The sequence below is a fragment of the Narcine bancroftii genome, chromosome 3, assembly GCF_036971445.1.
Source record: "Narcine bancroftii isolate sNarBan1 chromosome 3, sNarBan1.hap1, whole genome shotgun sequence".
In the NCBI taxonomy this organism is placed as follows: Eukaryota; Metazoa; Chordata; class Chondrichthyes; order Torpediniformes; family Narcinidae; genus Narcine; species Narcine bancroftii.
Genome location: NC_091471.1, coordinates 104665615 through 104690274, shown reverse-complemented (window position 1 = coordinate 104690274; position 24660 = coordinate 104665615). Strand labels below are relative to the sequence as shown.

At 39.7% G+C, this 24660-nt stretch overlaps 1 protein-coding gene across 3 annotated transcripts in view; it reads right to left on the bottom strand.

Moving 5' to 3' along the window:
• nfxl1 (nuclear transcription factor, X-box binding-like 1) overlaps positions 1-24660 on the bottom strand; it is a 119409-nt gene that overhangs the window by 20111 nt on the left and 74638 nt on the right. For all 3 annotated transcript variants that reach the window (XM_069924723.1, XM_069924724.1, XM_069924725.1), the window contains exons 16-19: positions 13134-13271; positions 10665-10831; positions 8371-8440; positions 1332-1436 (exon numbers count right to left, since the gene is read on the bottom strand). In XM_069924723.1, coding sequence (XP_069780824.1) covers positions 1332-1436; positions 8371-8440; positions 10665-10831; positions 13134-13271 — 480 coding nt within the window. The remainder of the gene's footprint in view (positions 1-1331; positions 1437-8370; positions 8441-10664; positions 10832-13133; positions 13272-24660) is intronic.

Here is a 24660-nt window from a genome sequence, read left to right as displayed (position 1 = left end):
TCACTTCCTTGGGATAGTCGATTCTGTATCTTCTGTCTTCATATTCCCCTTGATCACTGTCAGGAGAGGAACTATCCGACTCCAACACTGATCTTGACGGACATGTTCGACTTCCAGTTTCTTCACCTTCAGTGCCATCATCCCATTCCACCGGGTGCGGCGCACTTCATTGTGGCAGTGAAGGTTGCTCACCCATCTCCAGGGCAGTTGGAGCGCTAGTCCCCGGCTCCGGAATTGGCGCAGGGCTCGTCACCCATGCCTTCTGGTCTACTTTATGTCCGCAGCAGTTTTTTTTCTTTTTCCCCATGGTTGTGAGATGCAGATATATTCAAAGAATGTTTAAAGGAGTTTTTATATAAATTGCATTACTTTTTATGTACTTAACCAAATTTTCAGAAGGGTCAGGATTTAATGGCCTAATCTCACGTGACGTGTGTTGTTTCCACCCCCACCCCCCCGCCCTCGTTTCTTGATGGTGGTTTCCTTTCTACCAGAGTTGATAGAGCTCAGAAATCACCTCTGCTGAAATTTTAAAAATTTCCCCCTTGCTGCTTGTAACTCTTTTTTTTTATAAAGTAACTGTTACCCAGACAACTTTTATCAGTATCCTGTCAGACATTCCTTTTGTTCTTTCCAGTGCCCCCTCTCCACGCCACTATATTCTCCAACCAAGTAACTCAGTAGTTTAGCCGGATCTGTTATGCATGCTCCATGGCCACACTATTAGTAATGCATAGTGCACAAGAGCATAGCCTGATCCAAACTGGTACATTTAAGTCATTTGTCTTATCCTTGAGCAATATTCCCTTTCTTCTAATGATCCTTCATCATTATCTCTGTGACTGAAAACCAGTTTGTTTGAAACACTGAACTCTGCAGACACTGTGTTTTTACTACAACCAGATTGTCTTATCTTATTCCCAGTTTTGATTAACAATTTTGGGAGTAAAACATCAACTCTTTCTCTTTTCATAGATGCTGTTTGATCCGCTATGCGTATCTGGCATTCCTTAACTTTTGTTTGCTTTCAGTTTTGGTGAAGGACTCGCAACCAAAAGTGTCAACTCCATTTCCTTCTTCACTGCTTGTCTTGTTGAGCACTTGGGAAAATTTTCCAAGGCCTGGTTGCCTGTTGAATCACAGATTTCAGACTGATCAGATCCCCGGAGACAAATAAAGTATGGCAGTGGATTTAGCAAAGACAAGAACAGTAGACCAGATTGAATGCAACTGGCTAAGTGAAATGGTTGGGCCAGCAACAAAGGAAATACCTAGGTAAAGAAGGCTTGTTCTTGCTTTGATATTTTGACAATGCATTAAATTAGGCTTACCTTCTTTATCCGCTTACAAGGACATTTCATCTTCACTTTCTGGTTGCATCTCTCTGGACAGTTACCAGGGTGACAGATTGCTTTGCATCGATGTCCACATGACAACTGATTAAAAATGAAGCAGATGAACAGAGAACAAATTGAATTTTGATCAATAAATACAAAGTACAAACATAACTTCAGACATAGTCTGCAGACTTGTGGATGAAATCATTCTTGAAGAAAGATCTGAGCTGGGCAAACTAGCCAATGCATATTAGATTAATGAAATCCTGAGATGTGGAATAGTTTTAACAGCAGGTAACATATAGTAACACAAGGAGGTTCCGAGAATAAAGAAGAAGAAATAGGTGGCCTTGGTGGAGGCATGATACATATTTAATTTGGGTTCAATAATGTCACCAAGATTACCTAGAGTCTGGTTTCCGATAGTTCTCAAGAGAAAAGGGTGGAATTGGAGGCAAGTACATTGCTGGGCAAAGACAAATAATTATTGCTTTGATTTACCTAAAACCTGATTGGAACAAATTTCTGCTCATCAAATGTTGTAATCAGACAAGTAACCCAACAGTTTAGTCTCAAGGGGTCAAGGTTGTGATGAAATATGATTCTGGATCATGAGTGTTCATGTGGACACTCTCTTTTCTGAGTCAGCTAATAGAGAGGCAACGGAGAAGATATTAATTGAGAGAAAGGACACTGAAATAAGGACGACAGATACAATTTTATCAGCCACTTCATTTGCTAGTAGTAAACTTTAATTGCCCTTTCAGTATCCAGTAAAGAGTGGGAACATAATTGTTGTGAATTTAATTTTTTTTAAAATTTAGACAAACATCATGGTAACAGGCCCTTCCAACCCATGAGCCTATGCCACCCAAATACCCCAAGTAACCTAAAACACCTGTACATTTTGGAAGATGGGAACCGGAGCATCCAGAGGAAACCCACACAGACACAGACAGTGCAGGATTGGAAACCAAGTCACTGCCACTGAAACAGCGTTGTGCAAATCACTATGCTAAGTGTCTCGTTTTCCCCCACTCCCAAGATAACAAAGTAAACACTTCAGGAACTACTTACTGCTCAACTAAGTGAGTTCGTAAAAAAGGACTCAGGTTAAATAAAAATTCTAAGTAAAAAGGTTATTTATTTCCCCCCTGGAAAATACATTCATAGTTAGTTCCCCCACTTAGCTTCTTCAACAAGCAATTACAGTTAAAAAACCATGCAATTGATTTTCCAGTCCCATAAAATGCATACCACCGGTAATAATCTGTATCAGACTTCATTTCTAGGTTCAAGTCATCAGTAAAGCAAATACAGCACAGGACTTAACAATTCGAAGCACAGGAGGAAAGATATCATGATTGAAGAATTCAGAAACACACAGCAACAAGATAATAATCTGGCTGCTGAACAAATGCCTCACTTGCCCACTTTTCCAGAAGTATTTCACCCCTCAAGATAATCTACATAAATTTCAAGGCACTGTAAAAGTGATAGAAAAAAAGGTGAGACCTAACACAGTAGTTCCACACTCTTCCTCTGGTTTACACCCCAAGGATAAACAAGCACTGGGTACCAAATAAAAGAGATATCCACAAACACTTTGTAAAAAAAAAGCACGGTCATTGGGTTTGTAAATATTCAGCCAGAACTTTTAACCAAACAATTCAGAATAAAACTGGCAATTTTGTTGGCTGGACACAGGGTAATTTAAAGCTTCTTCACCCAGAACAAATAATTTAGGTTGTTGAAAAGTGAAACAGAATTGCTAACATATTCAAAGCTATGTGCTTCTTTTAGTTTAATCATGAAAGTGAATATTGGAAATCTGAACACGTCTGCTCCTGCCAACCCAGTCTTTGGAATTGTACAGGATAAATGTTACATTTCCCATGATAATGCCTGCTAAATTTTGATTTTTTTCCCCCACCATCATAGATGTACCCAAAGCCCATACTTTCATTGATATTTATCACTGGGTACTATCAAGCTGTCGTCTGCAACCAATAAGATGTTCAAAATATAATTTTACAGTAACAGGATAAAACAAAATCTAAGAGTTGGATCTTCACAAAAGCTGACATTCATACACAATAGTAGGTCTGGGACTTGTGTTAATCGCATTCAAAAAAACCCCACAAATTTGTCAGTTTGCCATGACATTTGAGTCAGGGAAGTTTCAAGGCCAGTAAATAGGCCACTGATCAGCATCATGTGTGGGCAGGGGTAGCAATGATGGTCATGTGCAGCCTTTAAAACGAGCAGTGTCTCATCCAAAAGAAAATGCTATTCTCAGGTGGATGAGACATTTGTCCATTAAATCCATCGTTATTGTAGAAAATGGTTCCATCACATAATGATAGAACCTCTTGCACATCATGTTCATCATACATCAGTAAATATAAAAACATGCAAAATATTTTTATATGTTTTATCAGATATGGTATTTTTCAGCTTTTTTCTCCACTGATGGAGTTGTGATACAAAATACACACACTTGTGGTAATAGTTTTGTTCTGTCCAAAAGAATACATCAGAATGAAATGGTACAGTATCCTGACCAGAAAGTGTGAAATAACATTTAGAGTGGATTACTACTTGTGCCAATTTGGGTAATGAGGCACAGTAGACACAGCATGTGAAACAGATATTGCACAATTCATGCTCCCATTTTCACAAGTTTGTTGATTTTAACATTGAAATTTGAATACAATCCTGCCAGGTGGTGTTAGAATTTCATGATATTAATTTGACTCATAATAACATAACACAAAATAGGTCTTTTTTTATTATGTTATTGCCATTTGAGACTCTATGTCACTCTTGTGTGTGGAGGAGGCGTGGACTCCGTTTATTGCTTGTGGTCACATGGCCTCCCCACCTGAAACTCATCTGTCAGTACGTGGTTGTTATGGACAATTTTATTTTTGACTGAGGACAAGACTGAACCTACTGCAGAAGATTTGACAGCTGCTAGGTGCTGTGGTAGCGCTGCGCTACCACTAGGGAATCACATGCTGGAAGTCCATGGGCTCACAGGAGAGCAAGCCTGGGCTGTTAACCTCTCTCCACCAATGGGGAGAGCTGGAGGTACGCACTGGGTAGTTCAAAAAGCCCAACGCACTGGTTTTGAAGAGGTTAGTCGGTGGATTGGACTGCAGGCAGTCAGTTGGTTTGACTGTGTGCTAACTTGGCAGCTTCAGTAAGCCACACACTGAGTTGCTTTGGAGGGTGTGCTCACGCAGTAGTTTCAGTGGAAAAAGGAAGATTGAACAACTTTGTACACGGGTGTCAGCACTGTTGTCTTGACAGCAGTTTGGGGAACTCTGATACCCAGAGTGTGTGTGGAACTGACCAGTGCCTCTCCCATCCCCTTTCAATAGGAGGACTTAGTGTTACAGGAGTCATGGGACCACTCAAGCCAGGGTGTCCAAAGGAGAGGACTTGTATGACAGAAGGTCACTTCTTAACCCTAAAGAAGGCTTCAGAGGAGTGAACCTCATGTGGTGACCAGGAGGTCACTGTGAAAGTTCTCAGGAGAAGAAAGTAAAGGTGGTTGTTGCCACATTTGAAACTCAAGCCAGTCTCGTGATCCCCTGACAGGGTTCAAAGTCTATAGGGACCATGGTTATCTGGATTCAGTGGGCAAGGAAACAAATAATCCCAAGCCTACATACCAGATTCCTGAGCTATCCTTCTTGACTGACATGATGTGACTGACATGGGGGTTTTGTTTTGGGAATTTTGGTGATTTTTCGTGGCATTTCTGCTTGGACTGTAATAGTCTGGGTTTTTTTTTCCACATATGCCGTATAATAATTGTTGTTTAAATAGAGTTGCCATTAAGGCTGATATTCAGGTGTTAAATTTATTGGGTTAATTTTATTATCGTTCATTTATTAATAAATTTTGTATTAAATTTAACCCATTTGTTTATGCCTCTCTCAATTGCTGATGGGGAGTATAACAGTGGTGTACTTTTTATTCCACTCAAAGCTACAAAGTTCGAGACAAAACTACAAATTGCAGGTTGAATGTCAGTTAAGATTGGGCTCAGTCCATACCTTACCATTGGCTGGATCAAATCACTGTGTCCTTATTGGCATTGCCCTGCACTTAGCACCTGTCTTGTGGTGCTAGCCCCAGACACTCCATGCTAGTCACTACTGCAGACATTGCTTGGAAGGGTCACTGAACCTGAGCTGTGGTATTGCTACAGCTCAAATTACCATAGATCAATACTGGCAGTAGAGCCACCTCTCTCAACTGATCAGGGGTCCGAGAGCATGCATATACCCCTGCAGGTACACTGGTATCAGATCCACCTCTTGATTGAGCAGGGGTCTGACAGCATGCGCATACACCTGTGAGTACAATGGTACCAGTCCACTTCCCTTATTCAGGAGTCCGAGAGGGTACTTATAAACCCTGCTTATAGGGTGTGAATGACTGTATCACCTGTGTGAATTAATAATTGTGTACTGCTTGTTCCCACACTCTCTTACAAATTGTACACATAGGTTCCCATACTCCCTTATAAATTGTGTGGGTATGTTCCACGCTCCCTTATAAATTGTCTATTAATTGTTGTGTTAATAAAGTTATGTTTGACTGCAAACCCTGGAGTTCAGACTCGTCTCTTTGAACCCACCGAACCTGACACTTTCTCAACAAAACAGTCACCCAGTTAAGGCAACAGGTAACTGTGCCATAACACATTAATCAAATACCTGTAATTAGAAAATATATCACCCATGAAGAGTCAATTGGCCATTTAAAAAATATACATAGACCAATAATAAAATCAGATTGCCCATTCTCATTTTGATAACTTTTATTTGTTGCCATTTTAAAAAATGAAGTAGAGAAGGGTACAAGTGCAAGTTTAATCCATTAAAATAAATTTAAGAGGGCTTTACAGTGGTTCTTCTCACCTAAGTGAATGATCATGCACTCACTGGAATGATAAAAAGCTCTTATTTGAAGGGTTTAGACAGCATATTTAAAATAAAAAGTACTGTACAGTAAAATCCCCTTTATCCAGCACTCAATCAACCAGAAACTCAAACAAATGACAAAAATGTCAAGGAAATGAATAAACTTAAAAGTAAACGCTTTAGGTAAAAATTTGAAGTCAAAGTTTAAAATTGTAAAAGTAAAGGTCTCCGAAGCAACACATAACACCTTTGTGAAGATCGGAGCAAATATTCAGCCAGCCAGCAGAACACCTCGTTCATGCTTCACTCACAGCAGCTGTTTGAATAAAGTTTAAATAAAGTTATGTTTGAATAAAGTGGCAGCACCCAGGACGAAGAGCCATCCGATGCCACTTGGACAACTCTCCCAAAGTGTCTCCCTATCCCTGCCTAGTTAGTCTTTATTTTTATTAATATATTATTATGTATTTTGGTAAGGTTTTGTCTGTAAACTTAAATATGACAGCAGCATGGTTAGCATAGCGTACAATACCAGCAACCACAGGGTTTGAATTTAATGGATGATGCGCTGAGGGCCAAATCAGGACATTTGCATGTAGGAGAATCAGATTATGATGGGAACATGATTGGGACACTTGCATAGTGGTGAGTCAGGTTGTCAGCACAAGGAAGTTGCACCAAGTGCCTAAATGGGACACTTGTGTGAAGATGAGTTGGGTGGAGCTGAGGGCCTAACTGGGACACTTGCGTGAAGGTGAGTCGGGAGGCGCCGAGGCCCTGACTGAGACACTTGCTTGGAGCTGAGCCAGGAGGTGCCGAGGGCCTGACTGAGACACTTGCTTGGAGCTGAGTCGGGAGGTGCCGAGGGCCTGACTCAGACACTTGCTTGGAGCTGAGTCGGGAGGTGCCGAGGGCCTGACCAGGACACTTGCTTGGAGCTGAGTCGGGAGGTGCCGAGGGCCTGACCAGGACACTTTTTTTGGAATATTATATTTAAACATTAATAAACTTTTACAGAGATAATTAAATTTAAAATTACAATGATTACATGATGATTTTACTCAGCCCTTGCCCTCTCCTACTCCCCTCCTTATACCCCCTCTAAAAAAACCATAGAATAAGATATAAATGTAATATATAGTTATAAAAAATATAGAAAAAAAAAGAAAAAGAATTTCCTGGATTGGACAAATGATCGGTTCACACACACTGGAGTATTTATACAACCATTTTTGGGGAAGAAGATTATTACAGGTGCTAAGAGGCTGGAAGTACATTTTTACATATTCTCCCCTAAACTTTGCCAAGGCCTGACCGGGACATTTGCGTGGAGGTGAGTCGGTTGTCAGTGTGAGGGGAGGGGTGGGGGTTAAATATGATGGTGGTAGGGTTAGCATAGCGACTAGCTCAACACCGTTAACAGCATCAGTGACCAAAGTTCAAATTTAAATTTTGTAACTTACGGGAATTAGCAGATTAAAGTGAACTTAATTAAAGACTACAATACTGATTTTTTTTTCCAAATTACTTTCCATTTTACACTGTCTTTTGTCTTTCAAATAGTGCATTTTTAATGCAGGTGTATTAGTTGGGCATTGGAAGTGCGAGTTTCAGTCAATGGGAAAATTTGCATAACAGACACCTGCGATCATTTTAGGAGCTGGATAATGGGAATTTTACTGTATCTGGAGTTGTGTTGGTTTGCAATTGATCTGGCTCATTCTGCATTAAATCATCTGGGAGGATTCTTTCTTGAGATAAAGTTATAAATTAACTTTATCTTTAGAAAGTCATAAAGGACCAAAAAAATAGACTTTGGAGGAAAACTGATAAGTGAAAAAAAATTAAAGGCATACAATTGAAAATATATATATATTTACAATAAATCAGTGGTCTTTAGAAAGAGACATGTTTTGATCTTTTTTTTTGCAAGATCACTTATAGAACATACAAGCAACTCTTATCAATGTTCCACAATGCTGATTCCTTGTCATATTTAATATGCATGCAGTATCCAGTAACACAACAGCTGGCTATTGAATTTTCTAACAGGCTTAAACAGTTATCTCCTGAAGGATCTTGCTTGAACATACCTGCTTAGGACATTGATTTTTGCAGGAATTCAGACCAATTTTAGTTTTAGCATCAGCTGTAATCATGTTCCTAAAAGAAATAACAAGAATTATGTTGACAGAAAATTGTAGCATAACAGTTTTCAACAAAATTAATTCACAAGGCAACCGCTTTGTGCGTCATTTAGGCTCATATTTCTAGAATATTAATCAAATTTTTTCCCAAAAGCAGCTCCTTAAATAAACATACATATTCACTGCCAGCCCTCAACATAATTACCACAAAGGTCAGCAGATACCACAGTTCTGATTAACTCCAATTCTATAGTCACCTATGAGATGTTTCAGGTTAGCAATGTATTCTTAATTTTTTAATACAAGATTTCTATGTGTAATGGTGTAAATATTATATTAACTACAACCTTTATTGCATGCAGTTTTGGTCCCCAAACTACAGGAAAGATATCAATAAGACTGAAAAATTGCAGAGAAGATTATCAATGGGTCTTGAGGAATTGAGTTGCAGAGAAAGGTTAAACAGGTTTGGACTTTATTATCTGGCGTGCAAAATAATGAGTGGAGATTTGATAGAGGTATTTAAAAGTATAAGAGGCATTGATAAAGTAAATACAAGTAGGTTTTTTTTCCCACTGAAATTAGGTGAGACAAGAACTCGAGGACATGGCTTATGGGTGAAAAGTGAGATGTTAAGGAGGAATATTAGGGGGAACTTCACACCGAGACTGGTGGGAGCGTGGAATGAGCTGCCAGCTGAAGTGGTGAATGCAGGCTCATTTTTAACATTTAAGAAGAATTTGGATAGGTACATGGATGGGAAGGGGATGGAGGGCTATGGACTGGGTGCAGGGCAGAGGGACTAGATAGAATAATAGCTTAGCACAGACTAGAAAGGCCTGTTTCTGTGCTGCGGTTTTCTATGGTTCTTTTCAAAAATACTTTAGTTATTTAATAAATGGATGCAAAAAGCATAATTTTTGCAAAGATAAAAACAGGCGAGAATTACAAGAGCTATGGGATTTGGGTATTTAAAAGATAGAACAGTCACCAGAGACTCCAACAATGCTATTTTCATCTTGATACAGTGCAGAAATGGCTAGTACAATTAAACATTGAAAATGATCACTGTGGTCAGAAACATGTTGAGCAGAACACTATTTTCATTGTTAATTGCACCAGGTTGAGCACAATAGAACCAGAAGGCAATACTTCAGAGACAACAGGATGACTGGAAAAGAGATAGTAACTGCCAAGACGGCAGAAGTGGAAGACCACTTTTGGTTACCTTGGAAATGCAATGATGATAATATTGAAGATGTAAGAGCTAATATCAGCTGAAAATGAAGAAGTTGAAAGAGAGGCAATTGAAGGATAAACTCGGTGGTTGGATGGTGAAAGTAATGGGAAAAATGTGTACAATGGTAACATGAGATGATCTTTTCAGAGGTCAAGACAACTGTAAAAATGGCAAGCGAATGGATAATTGTGATTTTTTTTCCTTAGTCCTTTTTAAAATTTCATTAAGTAATAATTCAAAGTGAGGAATTCCAATGGCTCAAACTGTTATCTGTCTGTAATCGACAAAAAAGCTACTCAACAGATGACTATAACAAAAGTGAAAATATGAACTTAAAAGAAAGATGTTGACAATCTAGATGGTGGAAATAAAACAAGGATGCACAACTACACAATTTCATGAAAAGGGCACTATTTTGGAAAAGATGGTAGTTCATGACTGTTAGAAACAAAAACACAGGGTTTCAAGTGAGAGGTAGGAATAGAAAAAGAAGCTTGAATGACCATGATACAGTAGGAAAGAACCAAGGCTGCAGTGAAAATGAAGGCCACTGTTTTACTACAGTGAGTAAGACAGGAGACAAAGGTCTTTTGAAAAACAAAAGTAAAAACACAATGTTGGAGAAACTCAAAAGGTCAAACAGTATCCTTTAAATAGTAAAGATAAAGATATAAAACCAATGTTTCAGGCTTGAGCCCTTTATCAAGTTTGGTCTTTTGCTATTTGGAGGACTAGGAAGTGCAATTAAGAGCCGTGTTGTGCAATGACAAGCTATTTTTCTATCAATATCAGAATATATAACTACTAAAGTTGTTATTCTTTAGTGAAGACTTTAGATGAGGGGGGCTAGACCATTGGATAAAGAAGATGGTGACATGAAAGACTCATGATTGTTACTAAGCTTAACCAAACAGATTAAAAAGTATTCATAATGGCCTGACTCACTTTGCTAATATCTTTCTCCTCCGAACAGTACAAACAAGAAAAAGTTTCAACATACATGCATTCCACATAGAGGTTTGCCATCTTGCAGTGACATTTTGTTCTGATCATCTGTGAACATGGAGCACATGCACCTTCATGGCATGGCAGAATGCATGGATGAATGCAACCAGGTGGCCGAGGATAGCAACACGCTTCTTCACACACTTGACATTCTTTACCAGCCTATTCAATATTAAAGTAATGTAATCATTAGTCATCAAGTTACTAAAATTTATAATAGACACGAGAGAATAAGTTCAACTAAGTTAAAACTTCACCAATTTAATATGTATTAACCTCTGGTCAAGTGAATTAATATCATCAGTTTGTTCAGAAAAGAAGTACAGTAATAGGTTAGCCAGTACTTAACATTTATTTGTGGGAAAGTACAAAGCAAATAATCCAGTACCGTAAGAATATCTGGTTAAACCACACGTAGAGCAACATTTCAACTCTTGACTGTGAAATTAGGACCTCTAATGAAAACACTCTACTTCTACCAGTTTCCAAATAGGAACAAATTCTTTGCCTCCCAATTTACCTGCTAATTTCTAACATGAAAACAGTTGTGCATTCCAGTACATTGCACGAATAACCCATGTACATTAAATTCCATGATAACCGTCTGCCATACTGCAAAGGTACCAACACTCTAAAGGGGAAGATAGTAATTTTCATGGCCAAATTGGAAATTTTAAATATAAAATCACACGAGGTTACACCAATAAACTCAATTTAAAAGACATTGTATCTAGATTTCATTATGTTAGCAAAACAACATAACTTAAGCATTACTACAACTGTAGTCATGTTGATTTTCCACACGTCTGTGTTGACAAGTTAATTTTAAACAGAAAATGCAACATGAATGCAAATAAATATAGACTGGGAAGGTTCAGAGCTGTACTCTGGTTAGTGCTTTGACTGTGGGCATTGTTGGGGATTGGCAGCAACTGGTAATTGTGCTCAATTTCCTTGGATCCCACTGTCACTATCATCACCTCCTACTTGATGTGAAGGAAGCTGGTTTCTCTTCAGCTGGAGATTTAGACCACATGACTTAGGAACAGAAAAATACCATTCAACCCATAAAGTCTGTTCTGCCATTCAAATCATGGCTGACTTATTTTTTCCTTTCAAACCCATTCTCCAGTCTTCTCACCGTTGATGTGCTTACTAATCAAAAAATATCTACCTATGCTTTAAACATATCTATTGACTTTGTCTGCAGCAATGAATTCCAGATTTCAAACACTCTGAACAAACTTCTGAGACTGTACCCTCTGGTCCTAGACTCTCCCATTACTGGAAACATCTTCTCCCTATCCACTCAATCTAGCACTTTGAACATTTGGTATGTTTCAATGAGATTTCCCCTCAGCTTTCTCAATCCCATATCCATCAAACACTCTTCATATGGTAGCCCTTTCATCCCTAGGATCAATCTCATAACCTTCTCTGGATGCTCTCCAATGCCAGCACATCCAAATGTCAGCATTACATCTTCATCTTTATATTCTAGTCCCCTCAAAATGAATACTAACATTGCATTTACCTTCCCAGCGACTGACTTAACCTGCAAGTCAACTTGGGGGCAATCCTGCACTTGGACACAAGTCACTTTGAAACTCCACTTTCCAAATTTCTCTCCATTTGGAAAAAAGTCTACTTCTTTATTCTTTCTACCAAAGTGTATGAACATATTTCCCCACACTGTATTCCTGCATCTCATTTCTTTGCCTAGTCTCCAACCTGCAGAAGTATCTTTGCAGACTTCCTACTTCCTCAAAACTACCTGCCCCTCCATCTATCTTTGTACCATCTGCAAGTTGGCCAAAAAGCCATCAATTCCATCATCTAAAATCACACAGCATGTCGAGTGGCAGACCTAATACTGACCCCTGGTCACCAGCAGCCAGCCAGAAAAGGACCCCTGCCTACTGCCAGATAGCCAATCTTCTATCTTTTCTGTAATACCAGAGGCTCCTATCTTCTTTAGCAGCCTCACCTATGGCACGTTCTAAAAATCCAAGTAAATAACATCCACTGACTCTCCATTGATTGATTATAATATGATAGAAAAAGATCATTTGCAGAAAATCCACACAAATCCTGAGGAGAACATACAAACTCCTCACAGATAACAATGGATTTGAATGCAAGTCGCTGTTGTTGTAAGAGTGTTGCGCTAACCTCTATGCTCTCTGTGGAGCCCAAGCATGAGTTACTTACATAAAGCGTGTTTCTAAATTTGCGAGCAATTTTTGCCATTGATCAACACACTAAATGTGTAGTTGTAAATTCTGGTTAATATAAACAAAATATATCATTTTTGAGAAATATAAAAAATTAAAGGAAATTATCCAAGAATTAAATCACAACTGAAATTTTAGCAGATAATTTTCACAGAAAACAACAAATCAGAAAATATTAAATACTACACAATTTTAAGATCACAAGAATCTTCTTTGAATGGATATGATACCTTTTGTTCATCATCTCCATTCACTATGGTGACTGCATGACATTCTAGTGCACATGTGTGATTTCCACATGCCAAGCGTCGTCCACATGGCCTTTCACAGGAAAATGGCTCAGCCGCATGACAAGGTAAAGGCCTTATCTGAAATTTAAAAAAAGATATCAGAACTGTCTTATTACCAAGAAAATTTAAAATTATGTTTGTGAGGAAAAAGGGTAGTTTCATCTTACTAAATAGGATAACTTCCATCCAAAGATTAATTCACACACATTTTCAGATCTTTGTATCAAAAATAATTATTGCTGCTATATTCCTCTGTAGGTCAACTTGTAGACATCCCTGGTTATTGCAGTGTTAAAGTAACAGGGTCAGATATGTAGGCAGAGCCAGGGACTGGCAATGGGGGCAGATATGCGATTAGACTCAGAGATCAAGAGAACAGATGCTACATGACAAGTTCAATATAATCATAGGCAAGAGTGTGACTGGAGCCAGCGGTTGGGAATATGGAGGATTTTCAGACAGAGCCATGGTGGGAATAAGCAAACATGAATCAATGTGAATGAGGAGGTGTCCCCACCCTGAATTTTATGTGCAAATATTTCCCATGCAGCAGAGTCTGGTCTCTAGTTACTTTGGTCCAGTTTGCTACTGGATCAAGACATTGCCATTTAAGCCAGTGTGGTGAGGAACAGCTACCCTAACAGAAACCACCAAAGGCAAATTTGATTAAATTTGAGAAGTGAAATATCATGGATAATCTCTGAAGTAAATGACCTGGCTGCCTCTCCACAATCACAGCTTGGAAACTAAAGACATTTTGAAACTGACATTGCTGCACCATGTGATCTACATTGGACAGATTTCAGATTTATTGCCAGAAGAGATTAATGACATCACACGCAACCCTGAGATTCTTTTTCCTGCGAGCCAGGCAGTAATGTTACTTATTGGCAGTGCAAAAAACTGTACTAAAAAAAATATATATACAAGAGAGAAATGTAAATAATGAAAAATGTAAACAAACTGACAGCGCAATGTAAATAAAAATTAAATAATTAATGAGTAAAGTAAGAAGCCTTAAATGAGTCTCTCATTGTTGTTTAGAAGTCTGACAGTGGAGACATAGCCACTGTTCCTGAACCAGGTGGTATGAGACTTGTTGCACCTCTGCCACTTTCCTGATGGCAGCAGTGAGAATAGAGCATGTCCTGGGTGGTGTGAATCCACGATGATTGCTGCTGGTCTCCGATGGCAGCGTTCCATGGAGATTTTCTCAGTGGTGGGGAGAGTTTTGCCTGTGATGTACTGGGCTATGTCCATGACCTTTTGCAGGGGCTTTCCACTCAGCCTCTTTACCAGGCTGTTATGCAGCCACACAGCACTCTTTGCACTACACATCTGTAGAGATTTGCCAAGGTTTCGATGTCATATCCACCCTCCTCAAACTCCTAAGGAAGCAGGTAAGGTCCTCCGAGATAGTGACTCTCAAGAATTTAAATTTGCTCACCCTCTCTACTCTGATCCACTAATGATCACTGGACCACACATCTCTGCTTTTCCCTTCCTTAAGTCCACAATCAGTTTCTTGGTTTTTGTTACATTGAGTGCTAGGTTGCTGTTAGTACACCATCAGCCAAGATTTCAATCTCACTCCTGTATACTGACACATCGCCCGTTTTTATACAGCCATCAAGCATGAACAAGGCTAAGCCAGAAATTTCAGATCAATGCTTTTGGTGTGGCCTAGAGATGGGGTCCTTTATGCATTCAACCTGGTTATGCTCCAAAGTGAGGCTCTTTTGGGTAGAGTTAAGCCAAGTCCTAGAGAGAAAAAAAATCATAGATAAATAATTTCCACAGGACCCAGCCTGTTGGGAAACATCACAGACATAAGACTTATGATGAAGCTGTCCAAATTTCAAATCCAATTTCTGTTGATTGCTTTAGCAGTGACCAGTGTGACGGATTATGTTGTGTTTGTTTTGTATTGTATATAGATATGTTTTTGGGAGATAAATTGGGGCAGGTTTTTAAGTGTAGGTCACATACAAACACTTTAAAACAGATTTTATTTAAAACACTGGAGCTCTGCTCATACTAGACATGCCCCAAAGCCTTTGCAAAAGCTTTGCAGAGTGCCCAAGAGACTTCTCTAATGGATTGTTGTTTACAAAAAGGCAACAGATGTAAGAACTTGTCGGAGCCGCAGACTGTCTGGAGTGCAACTTGATGTTCCACTCATGTGGTTTTGTAAGCAGAGAGAGTAAAACAGGCTTTCTCTCACAGAGACAGAGAGAGCGAGAGAGAGAGACAGACAGACAGACAGACAGACAGACAGACAGACAGACAGACAGACAGACAGACAGACAGACAGACAGACAGACAGACAGACAGAGATCAGTTCTTCAGTTTTACAGTCAGCAGCACAGCTGGGACTGGAACAAGACAAGCTGGCAAACTTGTGGAAACCTCATTTGGAAAACAGGTTGTGAGTGCTTAGTTCAGCCTGGTCAAAGCCCTTGTGGTTCATGCAAGAGGAGAGGACTGGCTGTCCTAATGTTTCACTTGAAATAAGAGAAACAAAATGGAACTCTGTGGTGACCTGATATAAAAAGGTCATCATCTGGAGAACCCTGATGGGGCAAGTTTTTTCAGCAAGATGCTGAAGTGGCTGATTAAAAAGGAATCAGTTGTGGGTCTCCAGCGAACAACAGATCTTTCTCTGAAAACTGACAAGAACCTTCCTGAGCAGTTACCATTTACCTTTCAAGCACCAAAGCCTGGTGAATTTCATAAATGTTAAATTCTGTGCACAGTATAAGAATTGCCTGCAACCAGTGAACTTGGAGGAATGAGAAGTGAGATTGAATTGTGAACCAAATAACTTTTCCGAACTTACTCACACATTACATACAAGTGCACTTAGAATTAGAAGGGGGTTAAGTCTTGGTGAGTATCTATTGCTGCTGGGTTTTGGGTTCTTCTGGACTCGTAACACCAGGAAGTACATAGCAGTTACTTGGAAGTCAGACTCTCATCTAGGCATTGCTCACTGGAATGCCGAACTGCCGAGCTGTGTTCCCTTGGAAAAAATTACCTACAACTTAAGGAGGAAATACAATACCTTCCTTAAAATGTGGCAACCGTACCTGTGTTGTTATTTCCATTCTTGGAGGTGGGGAGGGGGGGTGGAAATCCATCCATCCATCTTAATTAGGTTAAGTCATGAAAATTTAAAGTCCTGGAGGCCCTGGTGGGGTCCCAACAAATCCTACGATTTCTGTCTTTGTTGAGTTTGTTCTTATTTTTTCATAAGAAATTTTTATGTGTACTTATTTTGTTTTATTTTTTGGTCCTTATGTCCCTAATATGTCTGGAAGGCAAAAGAACACTGTAAAAAGCTACAGGAATTAACTTAATGCTGCTATCTCTCTTTTCAGGGTAATTGTCTATTTAATTTTGTCTCTGGGTATATTAATTGGGATAAGGGAGGGAGACAAGGGGGGATGAAAATTGGACTCAACGTTGAAGCTTGTATATAAAATTTGAAAATGTAATGTGTTTTTATTATTATGGATTGTTGACACTGATTGAAAAATTATAAATAAGCTATTAAAAAAGAAATGTTGAGCTCTTAAGGCCCCCACAAAGGGAGTTCTTCTCATGCAGCCAGTCACAGACCTGTCAAATTCTGAATAGTCCCCACAGCTCATGGACTACTCCAAAATCCACCATTGCAGGCACTTGTGAAGAGACTCTTTGCTTCTACAATCAGGACTAGTTTGATGAGAATGATCAGGAAATCTAAGAACAGACCAACTGTAAAGGCACTCCTGGATTAAGGTACCAACTTAATTAAAGGGAAAAACAAACAATCTCTATGGACACCTGTAGGTAGAGGGACAATAGAAACATTATGATCTAAAGAGCAACCTAAAGCAATTCACAAGCAGCCATATTATGCATGGATTCATGCAATATAAAAACCATCTGTGGCCCAAGCACTCTTCTTCCCAAGCGCCAATAACAAGTGTGAACTCCTGAGACATAAGAGACACTTTACACTTCTAAGGCCTTCTCAATAGTGACTAGATTTTTGATGTGACCACCCTTAACTCCATTCCACAGCAATCTATTCAAGTCAGTCTTGCCACCACCTTTGACCAATAAGTAGTTGAAAAAGCCACATCTCAAATCAAAAATAACAATGCCTCAGTGATAGACAACATATCTGCTTAAACACTAAAATCTGGCAGTGAAAAATTCCAGATACAAATGTAGAATTTCATTCTCCACCTGGGGAAGAGAATATACCAGGATCTCAGGTCCTACAATAGTGACTACCTTCATAAAAGAGACAAGATTACCTTTGCCAAATAAAGGGTGGGGGGGGGGGGTCCTACCTGGTGACAGTCATAGTGAAAGCCATCACCAAGGTACCAAGATTCACCATTCCCCTTAACTACTAAAAAATTTCTCCCTAAATGAGAGAGTTCCATTCACTTTGTGGCACAATAGACATGATCCTCACTCCGTCAACCAATAGAAAAAAAATGGTACATAGGCTTTCTCAAACTCACTAAAGCCTTTCAATTTCATCAACCAGGAACAACTGTGGAACATTCTTCTGAAATTCAGTTGCCCAAGAAACTACAATTTTATTTAATTTACAATAATAGTTACATTACATTCAATTCAAAAATTTGTTTCAAAAAATTATACATCCCACCCAACAAACCCACCCTCCCATCTCTCATTCCCCACCTCTAAAAGAGAGAAAAAAGAAAAGAAAGAAAACCAGAAGATGGCAAGAAAATAAAACATTTATATAATAAAGTCTATTGGAGGTTACCAAGAAGAGGTCTTCAGAGAGCCAGTCATACATGCAAACCAATTTTTTTAAAATATGGGTTCCATATTATCCAAAAAATATTGTCTTGCAGATTATAAATAATATTCTCTAATTGCATACAACTGTGATGTTCTGCATGCCATCTTTCCATACCCAAATCTATTTCTAACTTCCATGATATAGCAATACATTTCTTAGAAACTGCTAAAACAATTAACACAAATTCAATATGATAAATATTTAATTTTAATTTTGGCCTTATAGCCTTAATATTTGACCCCTGTAATTTGTTCCAAAAAATTACCTACCTCCAGTCAAAATTGTCTAACTTTAGGACATTGCCAAGTCAAATGTGAAAAAGTTCCAATCTCAGATCTACACCTAAAACATAAACCTGATATAGCAGGATTTAATCTATTTAATATTTATGGAGTCAAATATAATTGATATTTAAAAAATTATATTGAACTAACCTATATCCTATAATTATAAGTTTAGTCATATTATTCTTACATAACTCCATCCAATCCTTTTCATCATTTGTGTATTTAAATCTATTTCCCATCTTAATCTTGATTTATGCACCCCAATTTTTGAGGCCTTAATTTGAAGTAAATTATACATTCTTGAAATAAATTTATTTACAATATTGTTACAAATCAGTAATTCTAATTCACTTTGATTAGGTAATGTTAAAGTAAGACCTATTTTGCCAGAAAAAAAATCTAAATTGATAATAACTAAATCAAGTATTGTTAGGTACATTAAATTTTTCCCTCATTCTTTCAAATGTTACAAATCTCCCATCCCCCTTTACAATAAGAGAAATTAATGAAGTGCTTAGTTCATTACCGAATGGTAAGTCACCAGGAGAAGATGGTTATGCATTTTAATTTTATAGAAATGTAAGGATCTTTTAATACCTCCATTTATGGAAGTGTTAAAGCAGGTGATGGAATCCAATTCTTTACTGGATTATTTTTCTAACAGCGATAATTACAATTATACCAAAGAAAGATAAAGGTTTGTTAAATCCTGCATCTTATCATCTGATATCTTTATTGAATGAGGATTATAAAATCGTTGCAAAAATATTTACCTGATTTATTAAAAAGGGTATTCCGCAGACAATATTAATTAGTTTAATTTATTTATTTCAAAAAAGAGGAGGTCGTAGTGTAGCAGTAACTTTGGATGCAGAAAAATCTTTTGGTAGATTAGAATGGATTTTTTGTTTAAAATATTGGAGAAGTTTGGTCTTGGTTCTACGTTTATAAATTGGGTTAAAGCTTTATATAAAAATCCTTTGGCAAAAAGTTACTACTAATGGCTCTTTTCCATTAACTAGATCAACTCGATAAGGTTGTTCTTTGTCTATGGCTTTATTTATTTTGCAATTGAATCTTTAGCTGAATTTATTAGACAAGATTCTAAGATTAAGAGAATTAAGGTGAATCAGGAAGAATACAAAATTAATCTGTTTGCTGATGATGTTTTGGTTTATTTAACTGATCCTATAAATTCTCTGTCCCAATTACAGATTAGATTGAAAGAATATGGGGAAGTTTCTGGATATAAAGTTCATGGGGGGGAAAAAAGGTGAGATTATGTCCCTCGCTGTGGGTGATTATACAGATTGTAAAATAGCTACAAAATTTAGGTGGCCAGAGACAGGTATTAAATATTTAGGTATTAGAATTGATAATAATTTGAAAAATGTATATAAATTGAATTATTCATCTTTGCTTAATAGAACTGTTGCAGATTCTAAAAAGTGGAATAATTGATCTATTACTTTAGTTGGCAGAGTAAATTGTGTTAAAATGAATGTTTTTCCCAAGAATTCAATATCTTTTTCAATCAATTCCCATTCCAATTCCTTCAAAAATTTTAAAGGATTTAAACATGGCAGTCAGGAAATTTTTATGGAAGATAAAATGTCAAGGGTCTCTCTGTAAAAATTGACTTGGAAGTATGAATTATGGGCTTGTGTCTTCTTCATTTTAAGAATTATTATAAAGCAACTCAACTGAAATTTATAAATGATTGTTTAGTTTAGATAATATTCCATCTTGAGTTTCTATAGAATTTAATGCAATAGGGGATATGAATCTCCAGGATTTTATTTATGAATGAAATTCTAAATTGTTATTTACAAGTAGGGAATTATTCATTTTGAAACATTTGATTGAGTTGTAGAACAATATTGATAATGAAATGGGAATGTAAGCTTTAAAATCTAGGAAAATGCCTCAAAGTCAAAATAGGCTTATTCCTTTTTCAATGGACAACCAATTTTTGAGGATTAAGGGATAGAAGGGTATTAAGAAGATTCTCAATAATTTCTTGATCCAATGTTACTCAAATTAAATTTTCAAATGCAAGGAGAGCTCTTCAATCTATAATGACTATACTCCAGAACTAGTCACCTCAACTTCAGTAATCATATATATGTGTGTGTGTGTGTATATATATATATATATATATATATATATATATATATATTCTTCTTTCTTTGGCTTGGCTTCGCGGACGAAGATTTATGGAGGGGATAAATGTCCACGTAAGCTGCAGGCTTATTTATGGCTGACAAGTCCGATGCGGGACAGGCAGACACGGTTGCAGCAGTTGCAGGGGAAAATTGGGTGGTTGGGGTTGGGTGTTGGGTTTTTCCTCCTTTGTCTTTTGTCAGTGAGGTGGGCTCTGCGGTCTTTTTCAAAGGAGGTTGCTGCCCGCCAAACTGTGAGGCGCCAAGATGCACGGTTTGAGGCGATATCAGCCCACTGGCGGTGGTCAATGTGGCAGGCACCGAGATTTCTTTAGGCAGTCCTTGTACCTTTTCTTTGGTGCACCTCTGTCACGGTGGTCAGTGGAGAGCTCGCCATATAACACGATCTTGGGAAGGCGTTGGTCCTCCATTCTGGAGACGTGACCCATCCAGCGCAGCTGGATCTTCAGCAGCGTGGACTCGATGCTGTCGACCTCTGCCATCTCGAGTATGGATGTTGAGGATGGAGCGGAGACAACGCTGGTGGAAGCGTTCTAGGAGCAGTAGGTGGTGCCGGTAGAGGACCCATGATTCGGAGCCGAACAGGAGTGTGGGTATGACAACGGCTCTGTATACGCTTATCTTTGTGAGGTTTTTCAGTTGGTTGTTTTTCCAGACTCTTTTGTGTAGTCTTCCAAAGGCGCTATTTGCCTTGGCAAGTCTGTTGTCTATCTCATTGTCGATCCTTGCATCTGATCAAATGGTGCAGCCGAGATAGGTAAACTGGTTGACTGTTTTGAGTTTTGTGTGCCCGATGGAGATGTGGGGGGGCTGGTAGTCATGGTGGGGAGCTGGCTGATGGAGGACCTCCATTTTCTTCAGGCTGACTTCCAGGCCAAACATTTTGGCAGTTTCCGCAAAACAGGACGTCAAGTGCTGAAGAGCTGGCTCTGAATGGGCAACTAAAGCGGCATTGTCTGCAAAGAGTAGTTCACGGACAAGTTTCTCTTGTGTCTTGGTGTGAGCTTGCAGGCGCCTCAGATTGAAGAGACTGCCATCCGTGCGGTACCGGATGTAAACAGCTTCTTCATTTTTTGAGGTCTTTCATGGCTTGGTTCAGCATCATGCTGAAGAAGATTGAAAAGAGGGTTGGTGCGAGAACACAGCCTTGCTTCACGCCATTGTTAATGGAGAAGGGTTCAGAGAGCTCATTGCTGTATCTGACCTGACCTTGTTGGTTTCCGTACAGTTGGATAATCATGTTGAGGAACTTTGGGGGGCATCCGATGCGCTCTAGTATTTGCCAAAGCCCTTTCCTGCTCATGGTGTCGAAGGCTTTGGTGAGGTCAACAAAGGTGATGTAGAGTCCTTTGTTTTGTTCTCTGCACTTTTCTTGGAGCTGTCTGAGGGCAAAGACCATGTCAGTAGTTCCTCTGTTTGCGCGAAAGCCGCACTGTGATTCTGGGAGAATATTCTCGGCGACACTAGGTATTATTCTATTTAGTAGAATCCTAGCGAAGATTTTGCCTGCAATGGAGAACAGCGTGATTCACCTGTAGTTTGAGCAGTCTGATTTCTCGCCTTTGCTTTTAAAATCATATAACAGTTTATGGCTTGGAAACAGGCCATCTCGGCCCTTCAAGTCCACGCCAGTTCACTCAAACAACTCCACTAGCTCCCCCCGTCTATTCTCCGCCCATAACCCTCCAAGCCCTCTTATCTATGTTCATATCCAGCCTCCTCTTAAATGAAAAAATTGACACTGTATTTATCAATTTGCAAAATGCAGGAGACACTTGTGTTTGCATGTGATTGGAAGCAGAACTTTAAAATATTGTTGACTCATTCACAAAGCATACAAAAGAATGGATTTTGCACTCAAAATTCACAAGACCATTATGCTAAACAAAGTTGTCAAAAAGTGACCTCTGACCACAAAAATCCAGGTCAAGACCTGGAAAAACATGGACTACATCCTATACATTGGGAGCATTTCAGTGAGATTACTTTCAATTAATCATTGATGCTGGCTTCCATTGACAAGCCTCTATTAGGCACAGGTTTCTTATGTGCACACTCTCTACTGATGGACGATTAGTCTACACAGAGACTTTCCAGATGGTGCTCCTTGGCATGTCCAGGCCTGCGTTGCATTCTCAAGCCCATCATCTAGCTCCTGACAAACTCAACCTCGCCAAGGAAGAGTTTAAATGCATGGAAGAACTCGGCATCATCCGCTGTTCCGACAGTCCATGAACTATCCCTCCAATTAGTGCCCAAGTCCAATGGAAGCTGGAGACTTTGTGGAGACTACAGATGCCTCAAGGATGCAACAATGCCAGACAGCTACATCCACAACGATTCCCCACATCCAGGATTTTTGCAGCAAACCCTCCATGGCGCACAGCTCTTCTCTAAGGTCAACCTGATCCGAGGATACAATCAGATTCCTGTTCACCCTTATGGTGTCCAGAAGACCGCCATCATCACCCCCTTTCGTCTTTTTTTAGTTTCTCCATATGCCCTTCAGCACCTCATGGATGCGGTCAGTAGAGACTTGCTTTTCCTTTTCATCTAGCCTGACGATATCCTGGTAGCCAGCAAGACTCCTGAGGAGCAGGTTTCACATTTTGCCAGCTTTTTAACCAACTTTCTGAGTCAGCCTCACCATTAACCCGGCAAAGTGCCAGTTTGGCATTGAGGAGATCAACTTTTTGGGTCACAAAATTACCAAAGATGGCACCACTCCTCTGCCCGACAAAGTGAAGGCTATATGGCAGTTCGCTAAACCGACGACACTGAAGGGACTGCAAGAATTTGTGGGTATGGTGAATTTTTACAAGTTCATCCCCACAGTTGCCAACATCATGTGCCCACTCTTCGCTTTAATGTAACGAAGGAACTCACGTGGATAGACGAGGCACAAACCGCCTTCATAAAAAAAAAACAGGGGCCCTGGCTAACACGACAATGCTGGTCCACTCATTCATGAACATACCAACGGCCCTCACAATTGACATGTCCAATAAGGTGGTAGGCGGTCCTAAAACAGTTCATGGACAGCACATGGAGACCTCTCGCTTTCTTCAGTCACCACCTGTGACCACCTGAAATGAAGTACAGCACATTCGACAGAGAACTGCTAGCCCTCTACCTTGCCGCCCACAATTTCCAATACTTCTTGAAGGGTGGCTGTTCACAGTCTACACGGACTACAAGCTGCTGACGTTCACCTTCTCCAAGTCTTCCAACCCATGGTCTGCCCACCAGCAGCAGCATTTATCCTACATTTCCGAATTCACCACCTCCATTCGCCACCTCTCGGGCAAACAAAATGTTGCTGCTGATGCACTCCCCAGGCCAATGGTCCACACCTTGTTGCAGGGCATCGACTATCGTGACCTGGCTCGAGCCCAGCAAGACGATCCCAAGACACACAGTTTCAAGACAGCAGTCAATGGTTTGCAGCTCCAGGACTTCCTACTGGACACCGATGGGGAGACTATCCTCTGTGACGTCTCCACAGACCAATCCCGAATGCTTGTCTCTGCCCAATGATAGAGAACAGTTTTTGATACGATACTCGGCTTGTCTGGCATGATCTATGGAAGCAGGTTACAGAGTGGGCAAAAACCTGTACCAAATGCCAGACTGTGAAGGTCCAGTGACATACCAAGCCCCACGTCCAGCAGTTTGACGCTCCAACCTGCAGGTTCCAGTACGTCCACCTCAACATAGTTGGCCTCTTGCCAGTCTCCTGAGGGTTGTGCTGCCTGCTCACAATGGTGGACAAATATCTCAGAGGCTGCCCCCATCCAGATGCCACCACCAGGGTTTTCCTCTCTGCCTGGATCTCCCGTTTTAGTGTCCCAGTGCACATAATGACCAACCGAGAAGCCCAATTCGTCTCCACCCTGTGGAACGAGCTCTCCAAACTCCTGTCATCCAACTACACCTCACCACAGCCCACCACCTTCAGCCTAACAGGCTAGTTGTAGTTGTAGTGGCAAACCATCCCTGCTTGTCACACACTGTCAGAGGGGCAGCCACGGCAAAGATGGTGTCGCAGGACCTTCTCTCCGGGTCCAGACCGGAAGAGCGTGTGCACGCTTATTTCAGCAGGATGCAAGTTCCAGAACACAAGGCTGCAGCGCGAACTTCAAAGTAATTCAGTTGCGCTAAACGAG